Source organism: Pongo abelii, chromosome 2 (assembly GCF_028885655.2).
Source record: "Pongo abelii isolate AG06213 chromosome 2, NHGRI_mPonAbe1-v2.0_pri, whole genome shotgun sequence".
Lineage (NCBI taxonomy): Eukaryota > Metazoa > Chordata > Mammalia > Primates > Hominidae > Pongo > Pongo abelii.
Genome location: NC_085928.1, coordinates 126,411,752 through 126,437,500, shown reverse-complemented (window position 1 = coordinate 126,437,500; position 25,749 = coordinate 126,411,752). Strand labels below are relative to the sequence as shown.

At 37.8% G+C, this 25,749-nt stretch overlaps 1 protein-coding gene across 7 annotated transcripts in view; it reads left to right on the top strand.

The window, feature by feature from the left end:
* Positions 1 to 358: 358 nt before the first annotated feature.
* The window catches only part of CMC1 (C-X9-C motif containing 1), an 84,405-nt gene continuing 59,014 nt past the window's right edge, over positions 359 to 25,749 (top strand). The window contains exons 1-4 of one of the 7 annotated variants that reach the window (XM_054552450.2): positions 359 to 476; positions 11,345 to 11,501; positions 13,353 to 13,387; positions 22,863 to 22,952. In XM_054552450.2, the coding sequence (XP_054408425.1) occupies positions 22,910 to 22,952 (43 nt within the window). In that variant the 5' untranslated portion in view covers positions 359 to 476; positions 11,345 to 11,501; positions 13,353 to 13,387; positions 22,863 to 22,909. Of the gene's footprint in view, positions 477 to 1,173; positions 1,431 to 11,344; positions 11,502 to 11,590; positions 12,714 to 13,352; positions 13,388 to 21,696; positions 21,835 to 22,862; positions 22,953 to 25,749 lie in introns of those variants that run through there. The other 6 variants (XM_054552451.2, XM_024244724.3, XM_054552453.2 and 3 more) reach the window with 6 other exon arrangements.

Below are 25,749 nucleotides of genomic sequence, written 5' to 3'. Positions count from 1 at the left end.
TGGTGTATTCCTAAACATATTTACAAAATATACAAGGAAAAGGACCTGATTCCCTGGCTGGGTGAGTGAAACGTTAATTCTTCACCTTGGCACCTCAACCTACAGCTGTAATAAGGGCCGTTATGCCCAAATAGGCCCTTAAACGGAAGACCTGCTGAGCAGAGACCCACTTTCCCAGCCCTGCTCAACTGCCTCGGCTTTTCTGCCAACTGACCAGGCGGAAGCAGCAGCAGGGGAGGAGGGACTGCAGGTAGGTGGGGAGGGGATCATTTTGAAAGCCCTAAATCCCTTGCAGGGAAGAAGCAGCTGCTACTTGTTTTTCTAAACATCTGTCCCATCTGTCCCAGGCCGCACCTCACCCTTTGGTGGCTCGAGCCAGTTCAACGTGAATTTGACAAGGAAGCACTTCTGAAGGCTGGTTTGTGAGTGGAAATGAACCTAAGTGCCACCTAGAAAGTTTCTTCTATTGAGAAGAGGTGAGTAGTGGGTCTTCAGCGGGACGGCTATTACCTTCCTTCATTTTACTCTCACAAAACTTACAGCTTTTACTGATAGAGGCAGGATTTGTAACATCACCCAAATCAGACTGTACGTCCTGAGTATATTATTTCACAACATAGAGGTACTTCTAGAACCCACATTTTAACGTCTAGGAGAGCCACAGTCTTTGATTTGAAAGAGAAATAACGATATTGCACACACCATATCACCTTTATGGTAGAACAAGCTGTGAACATCTAGTGCGTGTGGCGTTTGTCACATTTAACAGCGTGTTGCTTTTATTTGTCTCCTCTGCCACACTGCTCCTTGAGAACAGGGACGTTATTTTTATTGTTATTTTCCCCTCGTATTCGGAACCGTGGCTGGAACTTGGTAGGCATGAAATAGACATTTATGAATGAATGAACTTTAACGAAGAAAAGAAAAGGAACTGGATGATTCATTTGGTTCTCCGAAGGCGGGTATGGGGGACGGGGCTCGGACTTTGACCCTGTCACCGAGTGAGGCGCAGTCCCAAAGTCCTGCAGGTCCGGCTCCAGTCACTGCAGACCCGGATCTGCAACCGGTGCTCAAGCCTCCCGAAACGAGGCTGCGCGCGTCCTGCACGGTCCCGCCCCAAAGGCACGCAGACACGCCCCCTTTCCTGGTCATTCCCCCTGCGAAGTCAGTTCCACTCTAGTTACAGGATTGGGGCGGGGCCAGAAGGGCACAGGCGCAACGGGCGGCGGAAGTAGGAGCCTGGAAAGGAAGAGGGAAAGGGTCCTGGCGGTGCTTCGCAAAGGGCCGGCGTTTCTGTTGCGGGAAGTTCCCGGAGGTCGCACGTGCGTCCGAGCCCAAGCCCCTCCCCTCCACTCCCCTTCCTGCGTACCCCGGAGCCGCCAAGCGGCTACCTTCTTCTCGGCCCGCCGAGATGGCTCTCGACCCCGCAGGTACCGGAGCGGGAAGCGGGATTTGCCAAGGGGCCTCGCCCCGGGTCTCACGCCGCGGGCCGTGCGGGCTGGAGGCCGACCTGGGAAAGGTGCAGAGCTCTGGGTAGCATTGCTTCCACCAGCGTCTTCTCATACCCGGCGGCTGCTTCACCCGGTCTTAGGTCATCTTCTCGCTTGTTGGGGGTTATGGTTATCTGGGGTTGCGTTTGTTGTCTAAAGTATCGTCCATTGTGGTTTCCTACTTAACGCGACTAGTCTCTTCATTGTCACCCTCTTTTCGCCCCTTAAGGTCACAGATGCATTTAATGTATGCTGCAGACACTCTGGCCCCAGAGAAATTTGTGTATTTGTTCTGGCGCATAGTTTTACATTTCTTTTTGGGAGTTCATGGACCCCGAGTTCATCCTTGTAACCCAACTTAAAAACATATTTCAAAGGATCCATCACTGTGGCAGGAGTCAGTTTCTTTGGAAAGGATCTTCAAAATCTTGAATGTTGTTTTAATCTCCTTGCTTCCAGCCACTTCCGTTTGCAGCAATAGTTAACTTCCCCTCGAATTCCCGTCCTTGTGGACGGTCACCTGCAGTATCTTTGCGTTAGGCTATTTTTGCAAGGGAATAGATAACATTTTTTGGAGGGAATGGTAGTTGGTCTAGACCATTTCTTTTCGTTTTATGGATACAAAAAGTCAAAACATTGAGAGGTAGATGGCGTCAAACTTGGGATATTCAGAAATGGAAAATACTCTTTCGGAGCCTTCAAGGAGCATGAAAAATATATGTAGCACAGAAATAAGTTTTAATTGAACACGTTATTACCATGCTGAGTGTTCTCTATTATCCAACAATAATATGTGGTATGGTAGGTCCTTTTAGCTCCATTTTACAGAGTAGGAAACTGAGGCGAAGAGAAGTTAAGTGACTAGTCCAGCAGGTAGTGGTAGATCAGGGAGTACTCTAATTTGAAGCATAGAGGAGTTCTGGAACATAATGATCGTATTCATTTCGGACTAGGTGGTTATGAAGCAGTTAGCAGTTGATCTGGGCTTTGAGGGATGGAATTTCCAGTGGTTGGAGCTGGAGAAGAGGCAGCCCTATGAGCAAAGGTTTAGATAGTAAGGTGCACGATGCTTGGTTTCAGGATGACTACCATGATTTGGTTCTTGAGGGGTAGAAGGGGTAGAGTGTAAGTGAGGGGTGAGTAAGGAAGGTTCAGGTTTAGGCCCATATAATTTATGGTATTTTTTTGTTTGTTTGTTTGTTACTGAGTTGGAGTCTCACTCTGTCACCCAGGCTGGAGTGCAATGGTGCTATCTCGGCTCACTGCAACCTCCGCCTACTGGGTTCAAGCAATTCTCCCACCGCAGCCTCCTGAGTAGCTGGGATTACAGGCGCCCGCCACCACGCCCGGCTAATTTTTGTATTTTTAGTAGAGATGAGGTTTCGTCATGTTGGCCATGCTGGTCTGGAACTCCTGACCTCAAGTGATCTGCCTGACTCAGCCTCCCAAAGTGCTGGGATTATGGGTGTGAGCCACCGCACCCAGCCCAGTTATGGTACTTCTGAACTTGAAGTGACCTTTAAAGTAATCTCATACAGATGAGGAGACTGAGACTGAGAGACGTTAAAGATTTCCATATATCTACAATTTTTGAATTTAGACAAGGAAATTTGGGAAAAAAATCTTCATGCTTGCTCTCTTCACTTGCTTACCTTCCAGTTACTCATAAGCCACTCCAATCTTGTGTTGTACCCAAGGCCACACAGCTAGTTGCTGGTAGAGTCAAGTCTGGTAAGAACCTAGGTAATTTCATTTCCAGTCCAGTGCTGTAGACCATGCCACCTTTTGAGTATTGATTAAACAAAGACTTGTTGAGTGTCTGGTATATGCCCCATATTGTTCTGGGCCCTAGGGAACAGTAGTACATAGGACAAACAAAATCCTTGCTCCCAGTAAAGCTTATCTAGTGGTAGAAAAAGACAACACCCCCTTTTCCCCCTACACAGACACGTGCGTGGGCACACACACATACACACACACACATTTTTACAGATTGTGATAAACATGAAGAAAATAATGTCATGTGGTAGATGGTGAAGAGATTAGTCAGTGAAGAGCTTTATGAGGAAGTGTCATTTGAATTGGAATCTGAGGGATGAGAGGAAGCTAGGCAGAGTGTGCTTGGCCATAAAGTAGCAAATACTTAAAATATTTAACTTGAATGTGGGTCAGAGTGTGGAGGGGATCCGTAAGGAAAGATATTGGGAAAGTAGGTAGTCGCTAAATGCCTAGATATTGCAGAGGCTGCAAGGCCTCAAAGGCTGGCTGTAATAATAAAGCATTTGGATTTTTTCTAATGTCATCAGATGCCTTTAGAATCTTTTAAAGAGGGCAGTAACATAATTTGTGTGTTTATTACCCTCGCTACAGTGGTAGCATGCATTGTAGAGGGGTCAGGTCGTAAATGGAAGAAGGGAGACAGGTTAAGGGATGGGAGCAGTAGTCCAGGCCAAATATGTTTGTATCTTAGCGGAAGATGGTAATAGACAGATGGAAAGAAAAATACAGCATCGTGAGGAGAAATTGACAGGACCTGTGGTTGCATTGAATAAGGATGGTGAGAGAAAGGGAGGAAACAGTGTCTGGGCACCATGGCTCATGCCCGTAATCCCAGTGCGTTGGGAGGCTGAGGCAGGCAGATCGCGTGAGCTCAGGAGTTCGAGACCACCCTGGGCAACATGGTGAAAACCCGTCCCTACTAAAATACAAAAAATTTAGCCAGGCATGGTGGCACACGCCTGTAGTCCCAGCTACTCGGGAGGCTGAGGAATGAGAATTTGAGCCTGGAAAGCAGGGGTTGCAGTGAGTCGAGGTTGCGCCACTGCACTCCAGCTTGGGCCACAGAGTGAGACTTTGTCTCAAAAAAAAAAAAAAAGGAGGAAATAGGGATAATTCCAGTTTTTTTTTTTTTTACGTCAGCAGCTGGGTGGAAGGTCATGGTCAAATCTAACAATGTGATTATTGGAAACTTCATCAAAGGAAGGAATGGAAGCAATGGAAAGTGAAAAAGTGGAGTCAGCAAGTAGGAAGATTTTTTTTTTTTCCCTAAATTGTTTTGTCTGTTTAAATTCCAGAATAAAATGTGTGGAAGCCAGTTTTTTTTTAATTTCGTGTTTATTTGGTTCATACGTTGAAGCTTAGTTTCACATTTTGATGTTTTACTGCTTTGTACAGCCCACGATGTTATTTGCCCATATTGAGTAATGAATAATAGATACACCAAATGAGGTTCATTTAGCAAAATCTGTTTTCCTATTGGTTTATTTTGTATTTTCTGTGATCTTTATAGAAGCTTGATTTTCATTTGGCAGCAACTTTTAGTTAACTTTGTAGGGTCTCTGTTTTCCTCAAGAAACTGTGAACCCAACGATGAAATGCAGGTTACATGCTTATACGTAGTTTTATTTACATTATTTTCCTTTTTTTTGTTAATGTAGCAGTAATAACAGCACTCTTTGCTTATTGCTATGTTCCGGACAAATTTTCAGACGTGATTATATTCTCAGATGATGGCCCATAGGAACCTGCACCTGATAAATTTGATTTTTCACTTTCTCTATCAACTAAAGTAATTCCTTTCTCCCTTCTTTGACCTTTCCGCTTTTTAGTTAGGTTCTCTTTCCTCTGTCAACATAGATTCATTCTCCACTTATGCAGGATGGGGCATGGCAGCCTAAGGGAAGTTTCCTTAATCAGGTGTGTGTGTGTCCCTGTGTCCTTCTATTGCTGTTTTCTTCCGGGAACCTAATAAAAGGAGGAAGATGGGACAGAGATAGGGCTTAGGGGGTGGAAAGTGGGGTCAAGAATTTCATGACATTCCATGAGAGGGTGTTTAAGGTATATGTGTCTTGGGAGGATTTAATTATGGATGTTCTTGGAACATTTGGGTTGCAGTACTCCAAGTTGGGGTTCTTTTAGTGGTTCCTGTGGGAATGTAGGTAAATTACCTTTAGGGGTACAGGCACAGTACTAGCACTTACATTTACTAGAAAATTTTAGTTTTTAAGTTAGACATCTAAAGAAACTTGAAGAATCTTTTTTGAGCATTGTATGTTTAATATGTAAAAGGTTGTGGAGGTGATTAGAAAAATTTTTTATTTTTTTTAGTGATGGGGTTTCACCATGTTGCTTAGGCTGCACTTGAACTCCTTGCTCAGGAGCACTTGAACTCCTGGGCTCAAGTAATCTGCCCACCTCGGCCTCCCAAAGTGCTGGGATTATAGGCATAAGCCACCGTGCCTGGCCTATAAGAAAAATTTTGATTTTATTATTGCTGCTATATCTCTAGAGTATCTTCTTAGACATAAATTACGTTGGTGGCTCAGAACAAAAGAAAAAAGACTTAACATCTACATTTTGTATATTTATAAATTAAAAGCATATTTGCCATAGAAAATACATTATTTTTGTCTCATCGGATTAACAACTCTCTGATGGTTGCTCTGTGAAATTTGAAAAACACAGGCTTAAGCAAAGACCATAAGAAAGAAGAATTGAGATCAAAGAGGAGTGTGTGCCATGGCCGTGGGGTGGGGGTTGGGATTTCAGTTTTGAAGCATGAAATGACCTGTAAACCATTTCAAGGATTTTGAATTTTATACTAAGAACAATGGGAAGACACTGCAAGTTTTTAGGTAACGGAGTGACAAACAGAACTCTCCTTATTTTGTGTTGATCTGACTTTTGTTTAGATCAAGAATAACCTTGATCTGAGCCACATACTGCATACATGATGTGTCTTTCCAGAGTATCCTATCTGGAGGTACATGGGTATCTGTCTCTCATAGGTGATGTTAATTTTGATTACCCACTCAAGGTTTTGCCCTGTTTTGTTGCCATATTTTCTCTGTTTTGCAATTAGTAACTAATCTGTGGGAAGGTTAAGACCTTGTAAATATTTGCTTCTCATCAAATATTTCTCTTTGATTTGGGGTCCATTGATTTTTATTTTTTTTTTTACCTGATTCAGTCTTTCCCATAATGGTTGAAAAATAATGATTTTCTACCTCCAGCACACTCCCTTCACATTTACTAGATGGTTGTCGACATTTTACTGTAAGCAAGAGATTGCTTTGTTTCATTTTCATTGATTTATGAATTTATTATTGGTATTTTTGGTACGGACTCATGAATTCCTGTGTTTTCAATGGTTTGTACTCTGTTAATGTAAATAATTATTTTTTTGTGTTCAAATTTCCCCAGATTTGGCCAGAGTTCCCTTTAAGCTAGCTTCTGGATCTTTGTCATATGCTCTCACCATTTTTTTGAGCATTTCCTTTTTATTCCCTCACACAAGATATCACTGCTTCATCTTGTACCTACCCTGGCCAATCCATACAATTAGTTATTTCTCTGAGAAGCCCTGGTTCCTTTTATTTGGGCACAGTAGTAGAGAGTAAGAGCTGGTCACTAGAACTGCATGTAACTTGGGTGGTTTATTAATAGATTGCCTTTAGGAAAAGAAAAAAAAAAACCCTTAAGAGAGTAAGGAAGATAGGAGAGGGGAGGGGAAAAATCTGAGCAAGGATGTGGTTTCAGGTCTTAACCTAATCAGCTCTGGTGTACCACATGGTACATACAGTTTATTGTGCCTTGGAAGCAAGGGAACTGGGCTTTCATGCCATTTTTCAGTCATTGGTTCCTGTAGGAGTTGGGAGAGGGACAGCAGCAAGGAAAACAGCAAAGGGCTACCATGGCCAGGGGCAGTCCTGAGAAGGTTGCAGGTATGAATACTTCAACATTCTCTGCTGCAGGAGGGATACCAGCTCTATTCTAAAAATAATTTATCTGAATCTATTAGGAATCTTAGTTGGATAATAAGAGTTTCGATAGTAGTGAGAGTTCAGATAGTGACAGGTCAGATAGGAATGGGTACTTGCACACATGTATACATACACACAGGTGTGTGTACTGCATCCAGTAAAGTGTCACAGGTTGTGGTTAACAAGTTTGAATAACACTGGCTTAAGATATACCTAAGGTAGGCTAAGCTGTACTTTTTTTTTGTCTTCTAGGCCATCGTACATGCTGTTCTCTCTAGAATTTCCCCCTTCCCTATCCCCAAGTCTACTGAATTCTTGTTCATTTTTCACAACTCAATTTAAAATCAGTTTCTTAGGAGACTTTTCCTGATTGCCACCACCTCCAGTTAAACATTTTTTTTTAAGGTTAAGGATTAAAAACTCCACCAAAATATCATATAACCTATGTATAGAGTTGTTTTCCTTTTAGATATAAAGTCCTTTTCTTTGACGAATAAAAGGAAACCTACAGATATGATGCACCTATATGTAACAAATAATTGGAGAAATAAAGAAAAACATGATTTGAAGAATGGGAATGTTCTACCTGTGTAATAAATAGAAAATATTTTTCATATGAATCCACCTCTTTAATTTCATTAGAGACTAGATAAAAGGATAGGTCAGTTAATTTCACCTAGATTATAGAAGATTGGCCACCTCCTCCCAGGGAGGTAGTGTACTGTTGTGGAATCAACACCGAATTTGGGAGTTAGTAAGACTGACTTATTGTCTCAGACTTTGTCATTAACGTGTCCTTAATGACATAATATGAGGTTTGAGGATGAGAAGTAGGGAAAGAGATGTATCAGATAATTGCTAAGGTTGCTTCAAGCCTTGAACTTTTATTATTCTAAATATTAATACTTGTCATAGGTCTCAAGGGGTTCTTGACTCCACACAGAAATAAATTCAAGTTTATGTCTTGTTGCCTGGATTAGTATCTTTTTTAATTTTTTGTTTGGGGTGTTAAAATCATATGTGTAAAATTCTGTAGATGTCAAAAATATGAGAAGTGTTACCTTGTACTTGATATAAGTGGACCAAACAAAATTGTACCCAAATAAAACTATTGATACCCAAGTTAACATTCTCCCTGACAATCCTCTATTCTATTTTTGCATTTTTTCTTTTTTTTGAGACAGTCTCGCTCTGTTGCCCAGGCTGGAGTGCAGTGGTGTGATCTCAGCTCACTGCAAACTCCACCTCCTGGGTTCATGCCATTCTTCTGCCTCAGCCTCCTAAGTAGCTAGGACTACAGGCGCCCACCACCACGTCCGGCTATTTTTTTTTTGTATTTTTAGTAGAGACAGGGGTTTCACTCTGTTAGCCAGGATGGTCTTGATCTCCTGACCTCGTGATCTGCCTGTCTCCCAAAAGTGATCTGCCCGCCTCCCAAAGTGCTGGGATTACAGGCATGAGCCACCATGCCCAGCCTATTTTTGCATTTTTAAGTAAGAAGATTGAAGGAAACAATTGCTAAGAATGTGGTGTTTACCATCCTGCATTGTGTTTTGCTAAAGAACTGTTACTGGGAGATTGTTACAGATCAAAAGATATGTTAATTACCTAAACATGACTAATTGGAATGCAGAGTATCACATGTTTATGCTGCAGAATAAGGAACCTTGCTTGACTGATTCATTATTGTATACACAATCCCTGGTGTGGTGATTGGTACATAATAGGTACATATGTATTTGTTTACAGTGTATCTGTAACTATCAAATACTAAAACTCTTTTAAATATACGTGTAATTTGTTAAACAGTTAAAACAATTTCATTGCATATTTACCATATGCTAGGAGTTAGAGGGAATTACAAAGATGAGTTAGACGTGGTCTCTGACCTCATTAAAGTTAACTTTTACTTGCAGTAGTTCTCAGTCTAGCTGCATATTATAATTATTTGGGGAGCCTTAAAAAATATCAATGCCTGGCTTTTACCCCAGCATTTCTGATTTAGCTGGTCTGGGGGGGGGCCCAAGCATTAAGAATTTTGTACAGCCCTCTCAGGTGGTTCTTTGATACAGCCAGGGTTGAGAGCTTCTGGTACCAAAATCTGTCTTAGTCTACTCAGGCTGCCATAACAAAATCCCATAGACTGACTTGAGTGACCCACACAACATAGACTGGGTGTCTTAAAAAACGTACATTAAGTTTTTTACTATTCTGGAGGCTACGAAGTTCAAGACCAAGATGCAAGGAGATTTGGTTGCTGACAAGAACTCTCTTCCTGACTTGCAGATGGCTGCATTCTCCCTGTGTGTTTACATGGTGGTGAGCAGGGAGGGATTGGGGAAGAGGAAGTTGGGGGAGGAGGAGGAGAGAGCGAGGAGAGAGCCCTCTGCTTCTTACGAGGCCACTAATCCTGTCGAATTAAGGCCTCACCTTTATGACCTCATTTGACCTTAATTACCTCCGAAAAGCACTGTCTCCAGATACAGTCACATTGGGGGTTAGGGATTCAACATATGAATTTGGAGAATGGTAAACACAATTCAACTCATGCCAACCACTGATCTAGCAGGAGAAGATTGGATATATAGTGTGATGTGATGTGTTTAAGTCCAGGTGTGATTATAGCAACAGAACGAGTGCAGGCAAAATCTTGGGGTTAGAGAAAGGAGAAATCACTTTTTAGTGCTGGAGGTCAGGAAGAACTTTGGGATGGAGAAGTGTTGAATTGGGTTTTAAATAAGTAAACTTTGATAGCAAAAAATAAGAGGTAGAAGATGGAAAATGAAGACTGAGATTGAACTAGAGTTTGACTTTACCTGTTACTTGCTGGGTAATTCTGTAAGATTGCTTTGAACTTTCTGAGTCTTAGTTTCTTTATACCTGCTTCTAAATGAGATGATGTTTGTAAACCAGTTCCATCCACCACCCTTTTCTTCTTTCTGTAAATATTTATCGTGTTGCTTCTGTGTACTATATAACTATAAGCTGATTTTTCAGGTAAGAAGGGTAACATAACCACTAGGTTGGCAAAATGAAGGTTTACATTGTAGAAAATTTAAGTTGGAATTGAGCTGCTGGTGGGACTTAGAAACCACCAGTAGATAGTTGAAAATGTAGAGAGTTGGAGATGGAGATGAGCACTGAGAACTCAGTATCATGAACACCATCTTTAAAGGTGGAACCTTGTGGGATTGCCCCAGGAGGATTAAGTACAGATATTACCTTGAAAGTGTGCATACTTCTAGTATTGTTACCATTGTTCAGGATATTTTTGAAACTCCTTTAAGATTTCCCTTCAGATTCTTCAGTACACTCGTCTTAATATCCTCATTTTGGCAAATCTTTGTTCTGAAAGTTAATTTGAATTTCAGCCAAAGTTTAACCAGAGACAGTCTGGTGAAGGTGACAGACGATCATCCTGGGAAATGCTGCCTCTTCTTTTGTCTCAGTTTGTTTTGTGTTGCTATAAAGGAGTACCTTAGGATGAGTAATTTATAAAGAAAGAAGTGTATTTAGCTCACAGTTCTGCAAGCTATACAGGAAGCATGGCATCTGCTTGGCTTCTGATGAGAACATTTATGCTGTGTCAGAACATGGCAGAGAAGATCAAAGGGGAAGCGGGCATGTGTGAAGAGGGACCAAACGTGAGAGGTGTCCTGACTTTTACAACAATCCAGTCTCTTGGGAACTAGTCATTTTCTCTGAGAACCAGCCCACTCTGAAGAACTAGTCCACTCCAGCAAGAGCAGGAATTCATTACTGCTAGAAGGGCACAAAGCCGTTCATGAGACATCTGCCCTCATGACCCAAACACATCCCACTAGGGACCATCTCCTTACACTGCCACACTGGAGATCAAATTTCGACATGAGATTTGGTGGGGACAAACCATATCCAAACCATATTGCTCCCACCCCAAAAAAGTTATATTATGGAACTGGTTTTCATGTTTACTTCAGATTAGCTCTGAAGCCACACCAAGAACGATGATGTGATTCGAGCAAAGGCTGAGTCTTTGAAATAAGTGAAAAACCCTTCAATATAAAAATAGTTCTCCTATCCTATTATCAAAGTATTACATTTTCTTTGTAGGAATTCTATGAAATATTGTAAGATAAAAGAAGAACCAGTAGTAACATGGTGGACAGAGGCTTGAGGAACATTCATAGGATTGAGGATATAACACAATCTTCTAGATTTATATCAGAAAAAAAGTAAATCAGGCAACGTATTGCCAAGAAGGCCACAGGTATGCTGTCATTTATTACTTTCTCAAATGTCTGCTCCTGTCCCATAACACTGCTGATTTTCTACCGGATATCAGTGGGAAATTGTGCTTGTAGGCGCAAAGACAGTCTTGAAGTTTTACCAAATAAAGTAAATGTGAAACTTGTTCATTTAAGAAATTATGGCCACAATGGCGGTTGTAACATAGTTCTAAAATTGGCATGTCTTATTGCATAAGTTAATTTCCTGCTTTGGTATACTTTTAAATATGTTGTCCCTTTCTGGCCCCTTAGTTAAAGCAGTGTGGGTGGAAGAGGAAGTTTTCACACCTAGCAATCTGCAGAATCTGAGGTCCAAGAAATAGGTGCTATTGGGAAATGGGCACATCTAGTGTGAACAAGGTGGTTAATTAACAGTGAAAGCTGATAGGACAGAGAAGCTCAGATGAAGCATACTATTGTGGGATATGGGTGGTACTTGACCCAGAAGCTAAGCAGAAATAGGCACATCTACCTCACTGATATACTTTCCGTATTTTGTAAGCGTTTGAGCTTATACAAAATTAGATTGTTAGTGGCTGACCTAATATTTGATGTTTAGTCTCTTTGAATGTGTTTTTCAGCCAGCTGACAAATTGCTCCTCTTGCTTTTAAAAATGTTTTTTTCCCATGGTAGGAAGCAGAATCAGAATTCCCTTTGATTTTACTTTCTGATAAAAAATTGAGAACTGAATTTTTGAATTTTGCTGGTTCAGATGGTGCTTCTGAAACACAAACTTACTGTCTAAAGGTTGTTTCCCTGCTTCAGCATAACTGTGGAAGCTCACTTAGCCTTGTTTGCTTAAGTCCCCTAAGGCCCCCACTCCATGTGCATGGTGGTGTCATTGAAGGTTTAGAGCCTGGGTTACATGATCTTGGCATTGGCACTTTATTAGAAGCTTGGGTCATTTCACCTCTGTGAGCCTCCATTTCTTTATCTGCAAAATGAAATCAAAATACTTACCTGAGAGAACTGTTATGAAGACTATATGTATTCATTGCCCTCATCAGGTTTCACAGACAGAGGCAGGCTGGAGCATTGCAGGGGAAAAAACATCTCTCCTACTCTTGATTTCCCTTTTTGTTTTTGTTTTGTCAGTTCTAGTATGGCTTGAAGGGAAGAAGGTGAATTTTCCTATTTTAAGATGTCTTTTCCTCTACCCTTCCTCATTTTACTCTGTCATTATAGCAAGAAAGTATGAACAAACTGGCAAGAGGAATCTGGTCATGAGCATACAAATCTTTGTGCTGTTGAGAAAAACTGGAGTCTGCCTAGATTCCTGGTGTGAAGCACTTAGTGAGAACTAACAATTGAGAACTCTGGTCTCATTGTATTGTATATCATGCCTTCTTCCCGGGGCTCTGCCTTTTGAGACTCTTCATAGCTAGTAAAGAAGAGGGACCAGTCGGACGTGGCAGCTCACTCCTGTAATCCCAGCATTTGGGAGGCTGAAGTGGGTGGATCGCTTGAGTCCAGGAGTTTGAGACCAGCCTGGGAAACATAGTGAGATCCCATCTCTATAAAACACACATAAAAAAATTAGCTTGATGTGGTGGAGTGTGCCTGTGTTTCCAACTACTTGGGAGGCTGAGATAGGAGGATCACTTAAACCTGGGAGGTAGAAGCTGCAGTGAGCTGTGATCACGCCATTGCGCCCTATCCTGGGTGACAGAGTAGTACTCTGTCTTAAAAAACAAAAAAACCAAAACCCCCCCCAAAAAACTCCACCCAAAAAGCTAAACAAACAAAGAAGAGGGATCCAAATATAGAAACTATTGCTAATGAGAACACTGTTGCAAGTTTATTACAAGCATTTTTCATGTTTTTCCTACAGAGTAAACAGTAGCACCAAACTGTCTTCAGGAACAAGTAAGTGTAACTAGTAAATTTTTTAAAAAGTGGCATTACCTAAATAAGTATCAAATTAGTTAAATTAGAATGTTTTCATTATTGAAAGGGCATAGCTTGCCCTTCATATATCACATTCTTTGCTATTAAAGACTCTGTAATATTCTGATTTGCTTCACTGTTGTCTTTGTGGATTCATAGCAAGTGCTGTTGTCAGTAGCCTTATAATCTAGCACTGCCATATTGCAAGAACACATGAGCCCCAAAACAAAATATGATCTAACAAATTCAGCCAGTGAAAAAGGTGAAAATTGACTTCCAGGTGATGATAGAATGTTGAGAAGTTAGAGCTTTGGAAATTTTCCCTGGTGGTGTTATCCTGATTCTTTAATTCAGTATAAATTTATGTGACTGTACAGTAGCAAACTTTCAAAATTTAATTTTTAGTTTTGCAACCTCTGTACAAATGTATAACATATATACACCAGATTGAGATTAAGAGAATCAGTTTGTAATATTGTGAATAAAAATTGCCATATCTATAATATTTGTAATGTTGAAGATAACTTTTTCAAAAATTATAATTAATAAATCATTGATATTTAGTGGCTGTTATGCTATCAAGTGGGAAAATCTTTAGTAGAATTTTCATATTTTTAATACTGTCATTTCTGATTTAATACCAAGAATTTGGAAAATTGAAATCAATATTAATATAATTCTGGAATTATTTATTTGCCCTAGGAAGTTTTAGAAGAATGATCAGATGTCTTGACAACCCGTTTTAAAAATGTGTTTGATAGGAATATTATAGCTTAGAATTCATAATGTAGGTAAATTTCTGTTATAATTTATTTTTGGTAAAATGGTTTGATATTACAAATCTATGTCTGTATTCAAGGAATTGATTCAAAATAATATTGCCTTAGTTATTTAAGACCATTGGAAGATTTATAGAGCAAAGAGAAGATTCATCAGGATGCATTATGAATAAGTTGTATAGATGAAAATTATATATGTAAAAAAAGTAACAATTTGAAATTAATTTTGTAAATAGATCAGTATAATCCAATGTCTTCTAATCTGTTTAGTAATTACACTGAATAGTTATTAATGTCTAGTTATGATTTATTCTGTAGGCAAGGCAAAAAGGAATTTGTGGAGATAGTCTCAGTTTTATTCTTTTCTCTGTAAGTAAGCATCAGCTTTCCACTCTACAAGATGTGTCACACAGTCCCTTCAAATTCCACAGGTCCACAACTGAATTTCTCTCTTACCTGATCCTTCTTTTGTATTCCCTATCTCAATAAATGGTCATATCCTTTTACTTGAAGCCAGAAAACTAGGCGTCCTCCTTGAATCATCCCTTTCCCTCGTCCCCTTTAGGCACCATCAAGCTTATAGGACCTCCTTCTGAATTTGTCCTTTTCTCTCCATCCATGCTTCCAGTTCCTTCTCAGTGCTTTGTTTTGTTTCCTCTTTTTTTTTTTTTTTTTTGAGACGGAGTCTCGCTCTGTCTCCTAGGCTGGAGTGCAGTGGCGTGATCTTGGCTCACTGCAACCTCCGCCTCCCGAGTTCAAGCAATTCTCTTGCCTTAGTCTCCTGAGAAGCTGGGACTATAGACGCGCGCCACCATGCCTGGGTGATTTTTGTAGTTTTTTTTCACTAGAGGCAGGGTTTCATCATATTGGCCTGTCTGGTTTTGAACTCCTGGCCTCAAGTGATCCGCCCGCTTCAGCCTCCCAAAGTGCTGGGATTACAGGCGTGAACCACTGTGCCCAGCCTGTTTCCGGTAGCTTCTGGCAAAGCTAAGGAAAAAGAGAATGTGTAAATAAATGATATAGCAAAGAGTTCAGCAAATTATGACCTATGGGCCAAATCTGGAAAGGCCTATAAGCTAGGAACGGTTAGTAACATTTTTGAAACGTTGTTAAAAAAAATATGTATATATATACATGTACATATACACACACACACACACATAATGACAGAGATGATATGTAAAGCTTAAAATATTTATACTCTGGTTCTTAACAGAAATAGTTTGTTTACCTTTACATAGGCAATGAAAATTATAATACAACCACAGGTGTTGTAAAGAGAAAAAGAATCATGTGAACACCTTCATATCATTTTTTTGTTTGAAAATTTAGGTGAAATAGATAGTGTCATTGAAAAATACAATTTTGCTAAAACTTCAGCTGACTCTAGAATAAGTAAAAAGCCCTTACAAAATTGAAACAATAGTTACAATTCTCTTTGTGCCTATGTGTCTTACACATACACACATACATACGCCAAAACGCAAGCCCTGATAGGTTGTGTATTGGTCAGGATTTCCACCATGGAAATAATCAGTAGGAGAAAAAACATATATATATCTTAACATGGGTGTATATATATCTATCTATATATATATATACGTATACATGTTAAGAGATCTTGCAAGAAATTGGTTTATGTGATTGTAGGGACCATTTGGGCAAGTCTGAAATGCACAGAGCAGGCTGTCAGGAAGGGCAGGCTTGGAATTCTTGATCTTGAGCTGAAGCTGTAGTCAGCAAGTGTAATTCTTCAGGAAAACCTCAATTCTACTTGTAAGGCCTTTGAACTGATTGTATTAGGCCCACCCAAATTATCTTTGATAATCTTCTTTATGTGAATCTGCAAAATACCTTCACAGCATCACCTGAATTAATGTTTGCATGAATAACTGGGGGCTATAACCCAGCCAAACTGACACTTAAAACTGACCATCACAAGTGGTTTTTAACAAACTTTCAAGGAACTGAGAATAATCTTTGTTTTATCCACAATGTTCTAGATAATATAAAGGGAGAGGAAGGTCCCTAATTTATTGTTTAAATAACGCAACTTTAACACCAAAACAATGCAAAGATAAGGGAGGAGAGTCATAGGCAAACACCGACATGGTGACCACTTGAAAAGATTTCAAACAAAATTTGAGCATCCAAGACAGAGATCTTGCTAGTTACTACTTAACCACTTTTCTAAAGGATGTAGCCAGCAAGAATTAAAAAAGAGGATGCAAAACTGTTTCTGTGATTGTCTACATAGAAATTGGAAGATAATCTATTATCCAATTATTAAAATTGAGAGAGGTTTTATTGATTATAAGGACAACATAAAAAATCAATTGAACCTAAACACTAGCAGTAAATAATTACAACAGGTTATTTATGGAAAGATACATTTACCGATAGAAATCTAATGAAAGATGAACAGTAACTTTAAGGAGAAAATTATGAATCTTTTTGTCTACTTAGTAACCTAATTTCTAATAGTTATGTGTTGAAATCTCCCACTATGAGTGCAGATTTCTATAATTTTTTAAGCTAATCGATTTTAAATTGAGGTAAAATATACAGTGAAATTTACAGATCTTAAATGAGTTTTCATTAATGTATATACCCTAATTACGACATTTTTCAGAGAGTACCTTTTCAGCTCCCATATATAACCACTGTTGTAATTTTTATCACCATAGATTAACTTTGCATGTTCTTGAATCATGGCAGTATGTACTCCTGTGTCTGCTTTCTTTTGCGCAAATGTTTTTGAGATTCACCTAGGATAGATCACCTATCCTACTGATAGTAGTGGTATACCAATAGTATCATTGTTTTTTATTGCTAAGTAATTTTTGGCTATTCTGAATAATGCTTCTCTAAATAGACTTGTACAAGTTGTTTTCTGGACTTATATTTTCTTTTTTTTTGTTTTTGAGACTGAGTCTCGCTCTGTCACCAGGCTGGAGTGCAGTGATGCGATCTTGGCTGACTGCAACCTCTGCCTCCTGGGTTCAAGCAATTTTCCTGCCTCAGCCTTCCGAATGGCTGGGACTTCAGGCGCACGCCACCATGCCCAGCTAATTTTTGTATTTGTCATAGGGACGGGGTTTCACCTTGTTGGCCAGGATGGTCTCGATCTCTTGACCTCGTGATCTGCCCTCCTCGGCCTCCCAAAGTGTTGGGATTACAGGCGCGAGTGAGCCAGGACTTATATTTTCATTTATCTTGCATAAGTGAATACCTAGGAGTGGAACATATTTAACTTTATAACTCAGCAGTTTTCCAGAGAAATGTATCATTTCACAGTCCCATCAGCAAGATATGAAAGTCGCAGATGCTCCACATTCTCTCCAATGTTGGTGTTGTCATTGTTTTTAATTTTAGTCATTCTCATGTGTACAAAATGATATAAGGGGTTTCATTTGCAGTCTCTTAATGATTAATGATTTTGAGCACCTTTATTTTTATATATATATATATTTACAATTTGCATATCATCTTTTGTGATGTGTCCGTTCAAGCCTTTTGTCCATCTTTTATTGAGTTTTTATTATTGATAGATAGGGGTTCTTGATATATTCTGGACTCAAGTCCTTTGTTATATATATATGAAATAAATTTTTCTTCCTGGTCTGTGGCATGCCTTTTTAAAATTTTCTTAATTGTGTCTTTTGATAAACAAATGATTTCATATTAGTGAAGTCAAATTTATAATTTGTATAATTTATTTTTACTGCCTTATGCCCTCTTTAAGAAACTGTCTACTCCAAGGAATTGAAGGGTCTTTTTTGTTTAATAGTTTTAGTTTTTACATTAGGCTTATGATCCATTGCCAATTAATTTTTGTGGTTACTGTGAAGTAGGGGGTCAAAGGGTTTAGCTTTTTTTTTTTTTCCATGTTAATACGGTTCTGCCACCATTTGTCGAAAATACTTTTATTTCTTCATAAACTAGCCTTGGTGCATTTGTCAATAAATTGATTGTATATACATGGAAGTATTTCTGGATTCTTTTTTTTTTTGAGGTGGAATCTCGCACTGTCACCCAGGCTGGAGTGCAGTGGTGAGATCTCGGCTCACTGCAAGCTATGCCTCCCGGGTTCTCGCCATTCTCCTGCCTCAGCCTCTGGAGTAGCTGGGACTACAGGCACCCGCCACCATGCCCGGCTCATTTTTTGTATTTTTTTTAGTAGAGACAGGGTTTCACCATGTTAGCCAGGATGGTCTCGATCTCCTGACCTCATGATCCGCCCGCCTCGGCCTCCCAAAGTGCTGGGATTACAGGCGTGAGCCACCGCGCCCGGCCTTCTGTATTCTTTTGTTCTCTTTTGTTACATTACTCTTTTTGGCTACCCAAATTATGCCAGCACTACATCGTCTTGACTTCTGTAGTTTTGTAGTATGACTTGTAATCAGGTAGTTGCTGCATAGCATCTAAATTTGTTCTTCTGTTTTAGTGTTGATTTGGCTATTCTTTGTCCTTTGTGCTTCCTTATACGTTTTTTCACTTTTTTATTATAACTTTATTTTTTAATAATATAATAATAATAATAATAATAGGAAACTGCAAAATCATGCAGTTTCCATGTACCTGCCTTCTTCCCTTTCCCTAATGATGCTATCTTACATAACCATGATATGTATATTCTCAGTGGGTATGATAACTGCCTTCAAGAGGATAACAATTGACATTGGTGGAGACAGAAATCTTACTCTCTTAATATATAAAGCAATGTTACACCCGCAGTGCATAAACATATATGCTATATCTGCGATATTAACATTTCATAGGGGTACATTAGGAAAAAATGTCAAAAAAGGGTCCTTTTAGGGCAAAAATTAAAAAAGGTTGGGACAGGCTCCTATAATTAAATGTGAACAAGGAAACTGGGAATTGACAATGGTATAATATTGTTGATTCAGGTACTAATCTTAGTCGAATTTCACCAGTTTTTACATGCATTTTTTTTTTTGTTCTATATTTGTATGACATCTGCATCATGAGGATTTTCTCCTGTGATTGTTTCTAGAAGTTTTTTTCTTTAACTTTTTATTTTGAAATAATTATAGACTCACATAAAATTGTGAAAAATACTATATAGTCTTGAGTGTCCATCTCATAGCTTTCCCCAGTGGTGACATCTTATATATCTGTAGTACAATATCAAAACCCAGGAAACTGAAGTTGATACAATACTGTTAGCTAGATTATAGACCTTTTCAGTTTTCACCAGTTTTTACGTGTACTCATATGTGTGTATGTATAATTCTGTGTAATTTTATACCATGTTTCTTTTTTTAATAGGGAAAACGTTCAGAGTTTTAGTATTAAGTATGATGTAAGCTAGAGGATTTTTTGTAGATGCCCTTCATTAAAGAAGTTCCCCTCTGTTCCAAGTATACTGATTTTGTTTTTTATGAACGCATGTAGAATTTTGTCCAATTTTTTTTGGCATCGATATGATTATATGGTTTTCCTTTTTTGGACTGTTAATATATCTGATGGATTACATGGATTGAATTTCGAATGGTGAATCACCCTTGCCTCCCTGGAATAAATCCAACATTGTTGTTATGTATCTTTCTTTTTATGTATTGCTGAGTTTGGGTTGTTAATATTTTGTTGAGGATTTTTGCATCTGTGTTCATGGGGCATATTGGTGTGTAGATTTGGTGTGTATGTGTATGTGTTTTGTAAATACCGTTCTTGCTTTTGGTATCAAGGTATCTATGCCTTCTTGAGTGAGCTTTGGTTGGTTTGTAGTTTTTTTAAAGAAATTTATTCATTTCATTCTAGTTGTCAAGTTCATTGGCCTAAATTTGTTCATAATATTCCCTTATTATTTAAAAATATTTATCATTTCTGATGTTTGAAATTTGTGACCTTAGTCTGGCTAGTGGTTTATAAATTTTATTGATCTTATCCTCTCAAAGAACCAGCTTTAATTTCATTGTTTTTTTTTCTTTTATTTGTGTGGTATTCTTTATTTCATTGATTTATATTTTGATATTTATCATTTCCTCTTTTGCTTGCTTTGTGTTTATTTTACCCTTTTTCTGGTTTCTTAAGGTAGAAACTTAAGTTGATACAAGACCTTTTTTCTTTTCCTAGATAGGGTTTTAGTCTACAAATTTCCTGCCAAGTACTGTTTTAGCTGCATCACATAAATTTTGATATATTGTGTTTTTATTTTCATTAATATCAAAATACTTTCCCATTTCCTTTTTGACATTTTCTTAGATCCATGGGTTATTTAAAAGTGTGTTATTTAGCTTACAAATATTTGGAGATTATCCAGAGATCTGTTATTGGTTGCTAATTTAATTACATTGGTGTCAGGGAACATAGTTTGTAGGGCTTGAATTCTTTCAGATTTATTGAGATTTGTTTTATAGCCAGAGTATGGTTTATCTTAGTAGATGTTCTGCTGTTATTAGGTAGAGTATTCTATAAAAGTTAGGTCAAGTTAGTTGATAATGTTGTTCAAGTACTTCACAGTTTTAACAAACTTAAATATATGTTTTTGTAATATGATTTATATATTTTACATTTGTATATCATGCGTTCAGTTTTTTTTTTTCTATCAGAGCATATTCTCTGTTACATCTTGTGAGAGATTTTATTTTACAAAGAAGATTACAAAATTATCTCCCATTCTTCATGCTTTTCTGTAGTGTGGTTTTGTTACCAAGAATGGAATCTGATTTCCTTCCACCTGACTGTAGGCTATCCTTAATGACTTGAAATCAGTATAGTGTAGCATGAACGAATGGTGTTGCATGGCTCCAGGTAGAGAGGCCATTGGTAGATGTTCTGGTTTACAGTCCTAACTGAGCACTTTTTTTGGCCATTCCAGGCCAGATGTCAGATACATACATGAAAAAAGAAGTAATTTTGGAAGTAAATCCTCCAGCCCCAGCTTTTGTAGCTGGTAGGACTCTAGAGCAGGTGTTCAATTTGCCATTTTAGTCCAGTTGTGGAAGTTGTGTTTAAAATGCACACCAGAACCACCAGAACTTTGAGTCTTCCCAGATCAGGCCCCTCTGACCCATAGTTTATTGTTTATTGTTCTACATCACTAAATTTGATTAGTGGTTGTTGCACATAGTAGTCATTCCCCAGTAAACGAAGGGGATTGGTTTCAGGAGCCCCATATTTACCAAAACCTGTGCATTCTCAAGTCCCACCATGGGCCCCTCAGAACCCATGTGTATGAAAAGTCGGCCTGAAAAATTGGTATACCATATAGGTTCGCATCTCCAAAATATTGTATTTTCAATCTGCATTTGGTTGGACAATATCTGAGTATTAAGTGAACTCCCACAGTTCAAACCCATGTTTTTCAAGGATTAACTGTAATAAGGAGATTACCTCTTTTTCTGGGATTTGAAGGTGGTAAGCATTTTAGTTCCTATATATCTGAATGTCCTTAACCTCACTCATAATTGGTAGTTTAGAGACTCTAGAATTCTTTGTAATTCTTTATAATTCTTTCTCAGAACTTTGAAGTTATTTCTCCATTGTCTTGTTGCATCATGTCTTGCCAGTGAGCCATGATGTAAATCTGATTCTCATTCCTTTATGTAGGCAGTGTTTATTCCCTTTTGAAGCTTTTAGGATTTTGGGGTTTCAGACATTTCATCAGAGTGCATTTAGGTAATCCATGGTCCACTGCTGTCTTAGGACTCAGGTCTTTGTATTTGCCTCAGTATATTTATTATACTTAACAATAATCTAAAATCTTCTTTCCTGTATTCTTTTAATGGGAAACTTTCTGTTCTTTTGGGGATAAATACCTATATACACTTTTTTCACCCATGGCCTGAAGGCAGCAGAGGAGGTGACCATTCGGCTCCTACTGAGTCACTTTAATTAATAACTGTTTAGTTTCCTCCAGGGAAGTTTTCTTGCTTTCCATATTTGCTGCTTCAGAGCATGGAGCAGTGCCCACTTTTGGCATGCGTGTTTTTCCTGGATACTCTGTAGTAATATGATAACCTCATTTAATCTGATCTAATCTGCCTTTTTTTCTTTCAGAGATTCTTCATCTTTTTTGGTTCACTGAAGGCACTTATCCCTTGTTTATTTTTCAGGACTCTCTTAGCATTTAAGGAGCAGGTGGGACTCTAGAGCAGGTGTTCAATTTGCCATTTTAGTCCAGTTGTGGAAGTTGTGTTTAAAATGCACAGAAATCACACACACTTTGTTTTCATATGGACTTGTAGTTCAACCTTTTCTTCTGTTAGTTCTTTTTTAGGCTACTCTTACTACTAGGTAGAAAAACTACTTGTGTGTCTCTTAATCTTGTATCTCTTCATCTATTCTTGGATCTCAGTATCAGTGAAAATCCTCTTTTGTGGATTATATTAATAAGGGAATGATGATTTAGATGCCAACTTTGACAAGACTGCATAGAATATGTTATAAAGTAAAAATGTTGTAGTATAGTTTGCAGAAATTTTAAGAAACATGTTGCTTGTATTCCTCACATTTTTGTTGTTGTATGTAAAAAAATCATTGCAAGTAGGATGAGTTTTAATGACTAAAATAATCACAATTTCATAAGGTTGTAAGTTTTGAGTATATTTGCATAGGCTTTTATTTTAAGTAAACCAGAGTCTTATTTTTCCTTTAATCTGGTGATTTGCTTGAGACTTTATTAAAGAAAGATCTTTTTTTTTCAGACCAGCATCTCAGACATGTTGAAAAAGATGTTTTGATCCCTAAAATAATGAGAGAAAAGGCCAAAGAGAGGTGTTCTGAACAAGTTCAAGGTAAGATTCAAATATTCATGTAAAGATCAAATTTATTTTTAATAATATGATCTGAATTTAATCCTTAGCCCCAGAATCAAGTAGTCAATGAATTAATATGTATGAATTGCTTCTCACCCTTTCGCTGAAATACCAGTATTTCAGCTTTCAGAACTTCCAGTGATGTTCAATTCATTTACAGTTTAAAAATATTTCCCTAAATTACTAGTAAAAAACATTTTTTTTTTACCCTCAGAGGTACAGTTATATACATAGAAAAACTTGGTATGAGTGATTTGGAGAAACAAGTTATTCTTATGATTTTTATAGGAGAGGAAGAAACATCAAATCTAACATATGCTTGTTTTCCATCTGTCACCATATTCACATACAAATATATATACTAAGGTGATTTTCTTTGGTGTCATTGTCTATTACTGAATTGTTAATAGAATCCCGATAGGACTTACAGTGAGTCTGGGGTTTTTGTTTTGTTTTATGTTTCTAAGTGGAAGATATTTATGTAAATACGTACACTAGATAGCTACAAGTGTACGTTTTCCTTGGAAAATGTTTTAACATGAAATTGTCCTATAGATCTAGAGACATCAGTGATTAATATGTAATATTCTAATGAAACATGTAAAGAAAGCAGTGAAAGGTGAGTAGTGAGGCCATAATACATTTGTAAATGATGAGTTATTAGAAAAGCACATGGCAATATTACTTTAGAAATATCTTTAAAAAATTCTATCTCTTGGAAAGGCCATCAAAAAGAAGTAATAAACTTTTATGGACATAGGCTATTTTCCTGGCTTTACTTGTTCACTTTCCCTGTGGTCATCTTTATTGAGGGACCACAATAATTTTTAGTGAGGATGATGGGCTGCACTTCCACTGCAAGCTTTACTACAGGGGAGCAGGGCTGTGTCAACTCTAATTTCAGGACTGGGTCAATAACATTTGGATACTAGGAACGCTTTTGTTCCCTTCCCTGTCCTCTGCCCTTAGAGAGGACCTTTGCAATTGATGAATGGTGGCAATAAAATAAAGAGTAGTTCTTTGGACTCAACAATGTGTGATGGTCATTTTTGTTTCTTCAATAACTTATTATGACCTATTCCATTTTAAAACTCATATAAATAACCATCCAATGGTTTTGCTCTTGCTTTCTTGTGAATTAGTTTAATCAGAGTACCTTTCTTTAACACCTACCCCCAGATGTCTTGAGAAGTCAACCTATTGACACCTGCAGGTAGTGCATGTATGGCATTGGTAGGTGTCATGTTTATGGTCACAAGAGGTACCTCCTGCATATTCCTCATATAACTTAAAAAATACGTATCCTGATTCAGGTGAGGGGAGATAAAACTTAAAAACCCTATAATAAAGTTGTAGGGCTTTTTACTACTAGGAAAATTTACTTATTAATGATATATCAGTCTAAAGTTACACATATAAGTTGTATTTATGCTGTCATGTAGCATATTATCTTTATATCTAGAATGAAAGAAAGCTAGCTAACTCAAATACAGATTTAATTTTTACTGACATAATTCCAAGGAAAATGCAGAATGATTGTGTGACTTTGGGTTTCAGAACTGTCTTTCATTGTCTCTTAGACAATGAAACTTTGTTTTTGGTTTTTGAAATGAATGAGTAGAGTATAACTTTAAAATATTTATTTGTGTTACAAAACTAGTGTTTTATAATGGTACAGAAAATAAAGTGTTTAATTTTCACTTCATCAAAAGTTAAGTTGTTTAGGATGTTGACGTAGTTACGTTTTTGCTTTTTTAATATACTTACGGTTTCTGAAGACTGAAAGCATCTTAAAATCTGTGATTCATTTGGATTATTGAAATGTATTCATCTATGTTAGAATGTAATAACATAATTTGAATTTCTTATAGATAATTATATATTGATTTTTTAGGCCATGTGATTCAAAACAATATTTTAGAATCTAAAATTGATGAGAGAATAAGAAGTCTTTAGTATTTTCTAACCATATAAATTAGGAAATCATATACATTAGAATTATTCAAGCAGCAGAAGAAAACTTCATTTAAACTCAACAGTTATACATAATTTAGAATCGGGACATTTCCATTGTAGTTTATTTACTGTTTATAGCTTTTGCTTTATTAAATAATTATAGGATTTTATATAAAAACATTATATATGCCAATTGTATGGTTCTTAGATAAAAGATACAGGAATTTTAATAAGTGATCTGACTTTCTGCTAAATGCCTAAAACATGATTGCATAGGAAAGCTTTTCTGTTAGATTTTTTTTTTTTTAATGTCATTTCAACCCAGCTGATCATAAGAATTGGGTCAGACTGCCAGCAACTTCGGTTTGTGAAGGGAATGGAACAGCTTTTCCATGGACAAAGAGAAATGAAATCACTTTCAATGAAAGAAAGATGCCTCATTATAGTCACCAACAGCAGTTATTGACAGCTACACTTCCTATTAACAAGGAGCATTTAACTAAGAGTTTGGCTGTTGGATCTTTGGACTTGATCTAATTTGCTAGCATTAATTAGTTTCTTTTGAGCACAGACACTTGGTGCTCACAGCTATAGATTTGGAGGGCTAATTAGGATAGAAAATTGAACAGAATTGGGTAAGGCATTAACCTTCAACCATTACCAGCTGGGACACTGATAAAGACCACAGAGTCCAAATGTTACCTATTGATGTGAAGAGTACCCTAATGAATATCAATTTCAGCCAGGTTGCTATATTCTTACTAGTTCTCTCTTCATTTTAATTTTTTAACCAGCTTACATGATACCCTCTTTATCTATA